At 53.8% G+C, this 12,098-nt stretch overlaps 1 protein-coding gene across 3 annotated transcripts in view; it reads left to right on the plus strand.

Moving 5' to 3' along the window:
- The window catches only part of LOC147105946 (ubl carboxyl-terminal hydrolase 18-like), an 84,110-nt gene that overhangs the window by 17,740 nt on the left and 54,272 nt on the right, over positions 1–12,098 (plus strand). For all 3 annotated transcript variants that reach the window (XM_086008554.1, XM_086008556.1, XM_086008555.1), the window contains exon 5: positions 4,550–4,726. In XM_086008554.1, coding sequence (XP_085864680.1) covers positions 4,550–4,726 — 177 coding nt within the window. The remainder of the gene's footprint in view (positions 1–4,549; positions 4,727–12,098) is intronic.

The raw sequence follows: 12,098 nt of genomic DNA on the forward strand, positions 1-12,098 counted from the left end.
TTTGTCCCTCTGTCCTGACCTTCCAGGACCCCAGCAATCTTTTTCCTGGGTCCTGACCCTCCAGTATTCCAGCGATCTTCTTCCTGGGTCCTGACCCTCCAGTACCCCAGTGATCTTCTTCCTTGGTCCTGACACTCCAGGACCCCAGCGATCTTCTTCCTGGGTCCTGACCCTCCAGTACTCCAGCGACCTTCTTCCTGGGTCCTGACCCTCCAGTACCCCAGTGATCTTCTTCCTGGGTCCTGACCCTCCAGTACCCCAAAGATCTTCTTTCTGGGTCCTGACCCTTCAGTACCCCAGTGATCTTCTTCCTGGGTCCTGACCCTCCAGTACCCCGAAGATCATCTTCCTGGGTCCTGACCCTCCAGTACCCCGAAGATCTTCTTCCTGGGTCCTGACCCTCCAGTACTCCAGCGATCTTCTTCCTGGGCCCTGACCCTCCAGTACCCCAGCGATGATCTTCCTGGGCCTTGACCCTCCAGTACCCTGAAGATCATCTTCCTCCACACTGGCCACCGAGAGGGGCCACAGCTGATCAGCTAAAGACCCTGAAAAGAATTGAGTGGAGAGAGTATCCTGGGCTGGAACTCTGAGGGTTGCTCAAACCCCTGGTGACACACAGGGTGGAACCTGTTCTTCAAACCTCCTGTACAGCTCAGAATGTCACGTCTGCCAGTTTGGGATATCGACCTCCTTTCTGGGATGTAACCCTGTTTGGCAGCACTTGGGAAGGTGCTGAAACCCAGGCCCAAGCTAGATAAAGGCTACAGGATACTGTGATTGACAGAATCATTAGATAAAATATCAGGAATTGCACCTCAACTCCCTGGGGGCGATTTTCCCACTGGAGGCGAGATGGAGGCGGGTTTGAAACTCGCCTCCACTGATAGGAAAATTGCAAAATTTTGAAACCTATGATTGGCCACTTGATTTCAGAGGTGTGGGATGCCCTTGCTCAATTAGTGTTATGGGACTGAAACTCGCCTCTGTTGACAGCACTTTTCTAGTCTGATTTTATGGCTTCTTGCTCCCTTGGCTCACTCCACAGCATTTCTGCTTCCCCTGCACCACCTCCAACATCTTTTGAGAAACCACTATGTCCAATTCCAAGGCAAGGGCCTCCCCGAGGTTCTCAGATGAGGCGCTGCAAATGTTGTTTGAGGGGGGTGACAGCTAGCATGGAGGTGCTCTTCCACTCATTTCGGAAGAAGAGGCCTGCCAAAGAAACCAAGGCTGTGTGGGGACAGCTGGCAAGGGATATAAGCTCCAGATCTGTGTGCCGATTGGGAGACTGTTCCTGTGTATTGATGAAATGCCATCCTTGTTGGAAAGTATTAAAATGATTTGAAGCCAAAATGTTGGCATTATGCCATCTATTCTTTTGCCTTAGGCAGCTCCACATTGCCACACTTCCTGAAAGGAGGCCAGAGAGTCATGTCCATTGTCAATGATGTCGCCAAGGATATGTGCCAACTTGGGCAACCTATGCAAATCTGGCCAGGATAAGTTCATCCCGGGCAGCCATGTGCTCGCGTGCTGCTGCTGGTCGATACACCGGCGCTCTGACATCCTCCTCCAGACCCACCTCCTCCGAGGTCGATGCAGAAAGAAAACGAATGGTTCCCATTCTGCTTGTAGATGCCTCCTTTGGGGAAGCACTCATTGCAAGCGGGGAGAGGGTCTTCCAAGGAGGTCCCACAGTTGATGGAGTCAAGCTGCAGCACCTCCGACTTCGGAAGGCCTTCTAAAAGTGCTCAGAGACCTTTTAAAGCCAGGGTGTGGCACCTGCAAGTAATCCTTGCTGCAATAAACAATGTCTTGTTAGACCTGCAGCAGTGAGGAGGCCACCCACGAGTCAACCCGCCAGGTTTACCTGGCATGGTTCAGGAGATGCATGGATCACGCTAAAATGCTGGGAAATTCATGAGGGCCTCTCAAAATAGGCTTAGAGAGGCCCTTAACAGGTATTTAAGGAAGTTAATTAGCACAATAGCCAGCTGGAGGCGGGAGCGTTTCACGACCTCCAAAACCAGCACCGGCAAAATCCCGCGGAGGCGGGTTCCAAACGCGACCTCTTCGAATCGAATTTTCCCGTCTTTCCCGACTCCAAACCCGCCGCCTCTGACGTCAGAACATTGCCCCCCCATCACTCTCTGGGAAATCCTCAGGTCAGGATTCCAGCCAGAATTTCCAGAGGGGAAATGCACATCCTTCGGCACTATTGGCAAACATGAGTGTGTTCAAGATACCAATCAAATCGGCAGGGCTGCCTCAGGCCAACCTCAGGCCAATTGAGCAGAGCTTGGACTCCAGAGGACAGCCTGGACCCAGTCTGATTGGGCGTTCCCTGAGACCAAGCACCGCTCAACAACCAATTCAGGTTGCTGCATTACAGCAACAGGCCGGCACTTCAAGAGTGGGCTCCGAGGCCCAAGGCTGTGGGTTTTGGAATTACATTCCATAGGGTGTCCCAGCGATACCTGCCTTCCCTTACAGCAACAACTATTGTTACTCCCATTTGTTGCAACGAGCATTTTAGCAAGCAAAACATTACACAATATGTCAGTTATGCCCTGCACAGACTGAATCCAGCCTCCCCCACCCCCCCCCACCCTACCCCCCCACCCCACCCCCCCCCACCCACCCCACCCCCCCCCCCACACCACCCCACCCCCCCCCCCCCACAGAGTAAAGCTCCCCCTACACTGTCCCATCAAACACTCCCAGTGCAGGTACAGCACGGGTTAGATACAGAGTAAAGCTCCCTCTACACTGTCCCATCAAACACTCCCAGGGCAGGTACAACACGGGGTTAGATACAGAGTAAAGCTCCCTCTACACTGTCCCATCAAACACTCCCAGGGCAGGTACAACACGGGTTAGATACAGAGTAAAGCTCCCTCTACACTGTCCCATCAAACACTCCCAGGGCAGGTACAACACGGGTTAGATACAAAGTAAAGCTCCCTCTACACTGTCCCATCAAACACTCCCAGGGCAGGTACAGCACGGGTTAGATACAGAGTAAAGCTCCCTCTACACTGTCCCATCAAACACTCCCAGGGCAGGTACAACACGGGTTAGATACAGAGTAAAGCTCCCTCTACATTGTCCCATCAAACACTCCCAGGGCAGGTACAGCACGGGTTAGATACAGAGTAAAGCTCCCTCTACACTGTCCCATCAAACACTCCCAGGGCAGGTACAACACGGGGTTAGATACAGAGTAAAGCTCCCTCTACACTGTCCCATCAAACACTCCCAGGGCAGGTACAACACGGGTTAGATACAGAGTAAAGCTCCCTCTACACTGTCCCATCAAACACTCCCAGGGCAGGTACAACACGGGTTAGATACAGAGTAAAGCTCCCTCTACACTGTCCCATCAAACACTCCCAGGGCAGGTACAGCACGGGTTAGATACAGAGTAAAGCTCCCTCTACACTGTCCCATCAAACACTCCCAGGGCAGGTACAACACGGGTTAGATACAGAGTAAAGCTCCCTCTACATTGTCCCATCAAACACTCCCAGGGCAGGTACAACACGGGTTAGATACAGAGTAAAGCTCCCTCTACACTGTCCCATCAAACACTCCCAGGGCAGGTACAGCATGGGTCAGATACAGAGTGAAGCTCCCTCTACACTGTCCTATTAATGTGCCTCTGCTGCCTACACCATACTGTGACCACACGTAATCTATTAATGCCAATGTAGGGTAGTTTTGCGCTGTAGGTTTTGTTTTGTCCTGGGAACTAGATAAAGACTGTCCGATCTCATTGCACGTAGAATCCTCAGAGCCAGCAGTCAGAGGAGACTCTCATTCCATCAGTCCCAAAGGTGAAAAAAAGTGTCAAACCCAGGCAGGTTCTCTGGCTCATCGCATCGTATCTTCACCCTCTTCCCTGCCACGAGCTTGCACGTGCCTTCGCATTCTCATTGTATTTGGCAGGCTCCGGTTCATTGCAGGAATCAGAGGCTCCACGTCTGCCCTCATGGTGCCTTTTGATGATTGACCTGCGAGCCTTGCTCACTGGTAGAGAGCTGGAGGCCAGATCAGCTGGAACTCTGCTGGGGAACCCGGCACGCTCTGCTGGAGTTCAGCCGCTACCCCGGCACGCTCTGCTGGAGTTCAGCCGCTACCCCGGCACGCTCTGCTGGAGTTCAGCCGGTACCCCGGCACGCTCTGCTGGAGTTCAGCCGGTACCCCGGCACGCTCTGCTGGAGTTCAGCCGGTACCCCGGCACGCTCTCTGGTTCTTCAGGCTCGTGCTGAAATATCTGGGTTTTACTGAGTGGAGTCTGTCGGTACAGCAGAGAGAGTGCGCTCAATGCAGACCCCGACCCCACCCGCCAGACCTCGCACCCTGACCCCACACCCGAACCCCAGGCCTGGGGAATACTGGCTGAACTAAGTCCATGGAATGTAGTAGTGTTTGGAGAGGGTTAGTGCTGGTGGACAGCATGTCTCTTTGGGTGACCACTACTCGGAGGAATTGGGCTCTTTCCCACAGACCGAACTTAATCCAACCTTTGTCTCCTGTTCCTCAGGGTTTCAAGCTTGTCTCAGGCCCCAAGATTCTCAACCTGCACCTGAAACGATTCCGTGCTCCTTCCTCACCTTGGGGTTTCATCAGGAAAATCTACAGCTCGGTGTCTTTCCCTGAAATCCTGAATCTCGACCGGCTGCCTATCTCAGAAAAGACTCAGAAATGTAGAAATGGGCAGGTGAGCACCCTGTACCAGCAACCTAACTCTCCAACACCAGGAGTACAGTTAGTGCCAAAAAACTCTCTCTCCAACACCAGGAGCACAGTTAGTACCAGCAACCTGTCTCTCCCACACCAGGAGCACAGTTAGTACCAGCAACCTGTCTCTCTCACACCAGGAGCACAGTTAGTACCAGCAACCTGTCTCTCCAACACCAGGAGCACAGTTAGTACCAGCAACCTGTCTCTCCCACACCAGGAGCACAGTTAGTACCAGCAACCTGTCTCTCCAACACCAGGAGCACAGTTAGTACCAGCAACCTGTCTCTCCCACACCAGGAGCACAGTTAGTACCAGCAACCTGTCTCTCCAACACCAGGAGCACAGTTAGTACCAGCAACCTGTCTCTCCCACACCAGGAGCACAGTTAGTACCAGCAACCTGTCTCTCCCACACCAGGAGCACAGTTAGTACCAGCAAACTGTCTCTCCAACACCAGGAGCACAGTTAGTACCAGCAACCTGTCTCTCCCACACCAGGAGCACAGTTAGTACCAGCAACCTGTCTCTCTCACACCAGGAGCACAGTTAGTACCAGCAACCTGTCTCTCTCACACCAGGAGCACAGTTAGTACCAGCAACCTGTCTCTCCCACACCAGGAGCACAGTTAGTACCAGCAACCTGTCTCTCCCACACCAGGAGCACAGTTAGTACCAGCAACCTGTCTCTCCCACACCAGGAGCACAGTTAGTACCAGCAACCTGTCTCTCCCACACCAGGAGCACAGTTAGTACCAGCAACCTGTCTCTCCCACACCAGGAGCACAGTTAGTACCAGCAACCTGTCTCTCCCACACCAGGAGCACAGTTAGTACCAGCAACCTGTCTCTCCAACACCAGGAGCACAGTTAGTACCAGCAACCTCTCTCTCTCCCACGCCAGGAGCACAGTTAGTACCAGCAACCTGTCTCTCCCACACCAGGAGCACAGTTAGTACCAGCAACCTGTCTCTCCCACACCAGGAGCACAGTTAGTACCAGCAACCTGTCTCTCCCACACCAGGAGCACAGTTAGTACCAGCAACCTGTCTCTCCCACACCAGGAGCACAGTTAGTACCAGCAACCTGTCTCTCCCACACCAGGAGCACAGTTAGTACCAGCAACGTCTGTGCAACACCAGGAGCACAGTTAGTACCAGCAACCTGTTTCTTCCTCACCAGGAGCACAGTTAGTACCAGCAACCTGTCTCTCTCACACCAGGAGCACAGTTAGTACCAACAACCTGTCTCTCTCACACCAGGACCACAGTTAGTACCAGCAACCTGTCTCTCCCACACCAGGAGCACAGTTAGTACCAGCAACCTGTCTCTCTCACACCAGGAGCACAGTTAGTACCAGCAACCTGTCTCTCCCACAGCAGGAGCACAGTTAGTACCAGCAACCTGTCTCTCCCACAGCAGGAGCACAGTTAGTACCAGCAACCTCTCTCTCCCACACCAGGAGCACAGTTAATACCAGCAACCTGTCTCTCCAACACCAGGAGCACAGTTAGTACCAGCAACCTGTCTCTCCCACACCAGGAGCACAGTTAGTACCAGCAACGTGTCTCTCTCACACCAGGAGCACAGTTAGTACCAGCAACCTGTCTCTCCCACACCAGGAGCACAGTTAGTACCAGCAACCTGTCTCTCCCACACCAGGAGCACAGTTAGTACCAGCAACCTGTCTCTCCAACACCAGGAGCACAGTTAGTACCAGCAACCTGTCTCTCCAACACCAGGAGCACAGTTAGTACCAGCAACCTGTCTCTCCCACACCAGGAGCACAGTCAGTACCAGCAACCTCTCTCTCCCACTCCAGGAGCACAGTTAGTACCAGCAACCTGTCTCTCCCACACCAGGAGCACAGTTAGTACCAGCAACCTGTCTCTCCCACACCAGGAGCACAGTTAGTACCAGCAACCTGTCTCTCCCACACCAGGAGCACAGTTAGTACCAGCAACCTGTCTCTCCCACACCAGGAGCACAGTTAGTACCAGCAACCTGTCTCTCCCACACCAGGAGCACAGTTAGTACCAGCAACCTGTCTCTCCAACACCAGGAGCACAGTTAGTACCAGCAACCTGTCTCTCCAACACCAGGAGCACAGTTAGTACCAGCAACCTGTCTCTCTCACACCAGGAGCACAGTCAGTACCAGCAACCTGTCTCTCCCACACCAGGAGCACAGTTAGTACCAGCAACCTGTCTATCCCACACCAGGAGCACAGTTAGTACCAGCAACCTGTCTCTCCCACACCAGGAGCACAGTTAGTACCAGCAACCTGTCTCTCCAACACCAGGAGCACAGTTAGCACCAGCAACCTGTCTCTCCAACACCAGGAGCACAGTTAGTACCAGCAACCTGTCTCTCCCACACCAGGAGCACAGTTAGTACCAGCAACCTGTCTCTCTCACACCAGGAGCACAGTTAGTACCAACAACCTGTCTCTCCCACACCAGGAGCACAGTTAGTACCAGCAACCTGTCTCTCCCACACCAGGAGCACAGTTAGTACCAGCAACCTGTCTCTCCCACACCAGGAGCACAGTCAGTACCAGCAACCTGTCTCTCTCACACCAGGAGCACAGTTAGTACCAGCAACCTGTCTCTCCCACACCAGGAGCACAGTCAGTACCAGCAACCTGTCTCTCTCACACCAGGAGCACAGTTAGTACCAGCAACCTGTCTCTCCCACAGCAGGAGCACAGTTAGTACCAGCAACCTGTCTCTCCCACACCAGGAGCACAGTTAGTACCAGCAACCTGTCTCTCCCACAGCAGGAGCACAGTTAGTACCAGCAACCTGTCTCTCCCACACCAGGAGCACAGTTAGTACCAGCAACCTGTCTCTCCCACACCAGGAGCACAGTTAGTACCAGCAACCTGTCTCTCCCACACCAGGAGCACAGTTAGTACCAGCAACCTGTCTCTCCCACACCAGGAGCACAGTTAGTACCAGCAACCTGTCTCTCCCACACCAGGAGCACAGTTAGTACCAGCAACCTGTCTCTCCCACACCAGGAGCACAGTTAGTACCAGCAACCTGTCTCTCCCACACCAGGAGCACAGTTAGTACCAGCAACCTGTCTCTCCAACACCAGGAGCACAGTTAGTACCAGCAACCTGTCTCTCCCACACCAGGAGCACAGTTAGTACCAGCAACCTGTCTCTCCCACACCAGGAGCACAGTTAGTACCAGCAACCTGTCTCTCCCACACCAGGAGCACAGTTAGTACCAGCAACCTGTCTCTCCCACACCAGGAGCACAGTTAGTACCAGCAACCTGTCTCTCCAACACCAGGAGCACAGTTAGTACCAGCAACCTGTCTCTCCCACACCAGGAGCACAGTTAGTACCAGCAACCTGTCTCTCTCACACCAGGAGCACAGTTAGTACCAACAACCTGTCTCTCCCACACCAGGAGCACAGTTAGTACCAGCAACCTGTCTCTCCCACACCAGGAGCACAGTTAGTACCAGCAACCTGTCTCTCCCACACCAGGAGCACAGTTAGTACCAGCAACCTGTCTCTCCCACACCAGGAGCACAGTCAGTACCAGCAACCTGTCTCTCTCACACCAGGAGCACAGTTAGTACCAGCAACCTGTCTCTCCCACACCAGGAGCACAGTTAGTACCAGCAACCTGTCTATCCCACACCAGGAGCGCAGTTAGTACCAGCAACCTGTCTCTCCCACACCAGGAGCACAGTTAGTACCAGCAACCTGTCTCTCTCACACCAGGAGCACAGTTAGTACCAGCAACCTGTCTCTCCCACACCAGGAGCACAGTTAGTACCAGCAACCTCTCTCTTCACACCAGGAGCACAGTTAGTACCAGCAACCTGTCTCTCCCACAGCAGGAGCACAGTTAGTACCAGCAACCTCTCTCTCCCACACCAGGAGCACAGTTAGTACCAGCAACCTGTCTCTCCAACACCAGGAGCACAGTTAGTACCAGCAACCTGTCTCTCCCACACCAGGAGCACAGTTAGTACCAGCAACCTGTCTCTCCCACACCAGGAGCACAGTTAGTACCAGCAACCTGTCTCTCCAACAGCAGGAGCACAGTTAGTACCAGCAACCTGTCTCTCCCACACCAGGAGCACAGTTAGTACCAGCAACCTGTCTCTCCCACACCAGGAGCACAGTTAGTACCAGCAACCTGTCTCTGCAACACCAGGAGCACAGTTAGTACCAGCAACCTGTCTCTCTCACACCAGGAGCACAGTTACTACCAGCAACCTGTCTCTCCCACACCAGGAGCACAGTTAGTACCAGCAACCTGTCTCTCCCACACCAGGAGCACAGTTAGTACCAGCAACCTGTCTCTCCCACACCAGGAGCACAGTTAGTACCAGCAACCTGTCTCTCTCACACCAGGAGCACAGTTACTACCAGCAACCTGTCTCTCCCACACCAGGAGCACAGTTAGTACCAGCAACCTGTCTCTCCCACACCAGGAGCACAGTTAGTCCCAGCAACCTGTCTCTCCCACACCAGGAGCACAGTTAGTACCAGCAACCTGTCTCTCCCACTCCAGGAGCACAGTCAGTACCAGCAACCTGTCTCTCTCACACCAGGAGCACAGTTAGTACCAGCAACCTGTCTCTCCCACTCCAGGAGCACAGTCAGTACCAGCAACCTGTCTCTCTCACACCAGGAGCACAGTTAGTACCAGCAACCTGTCTCTCTCACACCAGGAGCACAGTTAGTACCAGCAACCTGTCTCTCCCACACCAGGAGCACAGTTACCACCAGCAACCTGTCTCTCCCACTCCAGGAGCACAGTTAGTACCAGCAACCTGTCTCTCCAACACCAGGAGCACAGTTAGTACCAGCAACCTGTCTCTCCAACACCAGGAGCACAGTTAGCACCAGCAACCTGTCTCTCCCACGCCAGGAGCACAGTTCGTACCAGCAACCTGTCTCTCCCACACCAGGAGCACAGTTAGTACCAGCAACCTGTCTCTCCCACACCAGGAGCACAGTTAGTACCAGCAACCTGTCTCTCCCACACCAGGAGCACAGTTAGCACCAGCAACCTGTCTCTCCCACACCAGGAGCACAGTTAGTACCAGCAACCTGTCTCTCCCACGCCAGGAGCACAGTTCGTACCAGCAACCTGTCTCTCCCACACCAGGAGCACAGTTAGTACCAGCAACCTGTCTCTCACACAGCAGGAGCACAGTTAGTACCAGCAACCTCTCTCTCCAACACCAGGAGCACAGTCAGTACCAGCAAGCTGTCTCTCAAACACCAGGAGCACAGTTAGTACCAGCAACCTGTCTCTCCCACAGCAGGAGCACAGTTAGTACCAGCAACCTGTCTCCCTCACACCAGGAGCACAGTTAGTACCAGCAACCTGTCTCTCCCACACCAGGAGCACAGTTAGTACCAGCAACCTGTCTCTCTCACACCAGGAGCACAGTTAGTACCAGCAACCTGTCTCTCCCACACCAGGAGCACAGTTAGTACCAGCAACCTGTCTCTCCCACAGCAGGAGCACAGTTAGTACCAGCAACCTGTCTCTCCCACACCAGGAGCACAGTTAGTACCAGCAACCTGTCTCCCTCACACCAGGAGCACAGTTAGTACCAGCAACCTGTCTCTCCCACACCAGGAGCACAGTTAGTACCAGCAACCTGTCTCTCCCACACCAGGAGCACAGTTAGTACCAGCAACCTGTCTCTCTCACACCAGGAGCACAGTTAGTACCAGCAACCTGTCTCTCCCACACCAGGAGCACAGTTAGTACCAGCAACCTGTCTCTCCAACAGCAGGAGCACAGTTAGTACCAGCAACCTGTCTCCCTCACACCAGGAGCACAGTTAGTACCAGCAACCTGTCTCTCCCACACCAGGAGCACAGTTAGTACCAGCAACCTGTCTCTCCCACTCCAGGAGCACAGTTAGTACCAGCAACCTGTCTCTCCCACACCAGGAGCACAGTTAGTACCAGCAACCTGTCTCTCTCACACCAGGAGCACAGTTAGTACCAGCAACCTGTCTCTCCCACACCAGGAGCACAGTTAGTACCAGCAACCTGTCTCTCCAACAGCAGGAGCACAGTTAGTACCAGCAACCTGTCTCCCTCACACCAGGAGCACAGTTAGTACCAGCAACCTGTCTCCCTCACACCAGGAGCACAGTTAGTACCAGCAACCTGTCTCTCCCACACCAGGAGCACAGTTAGTACCAGCAACCTCTCTCTCCCACACCAGGAGCACAGTTAGTACCAGCAACCTGTCTCTCCCACACCAGGAGCACAGTTAGTACCAGCAACCTGTCTCTCCCACACCAGGAGCACAGTTAGTACCAGCAACCTGTCTCTCCCACACCAGGAGCACAGTTAGTACCAGCAACCTGTCTCTCCCACACCAGGAGCACAGTTAGTACCAGCAACCTGTCTCTCCCACACCAGGAGCACAGTTAGTACCAGCAACCTGTCTGTGCAACACCAGGAGCACAGTTAGTACCAGCAACGTGTCTCTCTCACACCAGGAGCACAGTTAGTACCAGCAACCTGTCTCTCTCACACCAGGAGCACAGTCAGTACCAGCAACCTGTCTCTCTCACACCAGGGGCACAGTTAGTACCAGCAACCTGTCTCTCCCACACCAGGAGCACAGTTAGTACCAGCAACCTGTCTCTCCAACACCAGGAGCATAGTTAGTACCAGCAACCTGTCTCTCCCACACCAGGAGCACAGTCAGTACCAGCAACCTGTCTCTCCCACACCAGGGGCACAGTTAGTACCAGCAACCTGTCTCTCTCACACCAGGAGCACAGTTAGTACCAGCAACCTGTCTCTCCCACACCAGGAGCACAGTTAGTACCAGCAACCTGTCTCTCTCACACCAGGAGCACAGTTAGTACCAGCAACCTGTCTCTCCCACACCAGGAGCACAGTCAGTACCAGCAACCTGTCTCTCCCACACCAGGAGCACAGTTAGTACCAGCAACCTGTCTCTCCCACACCAGGAGCACAGTTAGTACCAGCAACCTGACTCTCACACACCAGGAGCACAGTTAGTACCAGCAACCTCTCTCTCCCACACCAGGAGCACAGTTAGTACCAGCAACCTGTCTCTCCCACACCAGGAGCACAGTCAGTACCAGCAACCTATCTCTCCCACACCAGGAGCACAGTTAGTACCAGCAACCTGTCTATCCCACACCAGGAGCACAGTTAGTACCAGCAACCTGTCTCTCCCACACCAGGAGCACAGTTAGTACCAGCAACCTGTCTCTCCCACACCAGGAGCACAGTTAGTACCAGCAACCTGTCTCACCCACACCAGGAGCACAGTTAGTACCAGCAACCTGTCTCTCTCACACCAGGAGCACAGTTAGT

This window comes from Somniosus microcephalus, chromosome 16 (genome assembly GCF_052327205.1).
Source record: "Somniosus microcephalus isolate GS21.2 chromosome 16, FLI_Smic_1.0, whole genome shotgun sequence".
In the NCBI taxonomy this organism is placed as follows: domain Eukaryota; kingdom Metazoa; phylum Chordata; class Chondrichthyes; order Squaliformes; family Somniosidae; genus Somniosus; species Somniosus microcephalus.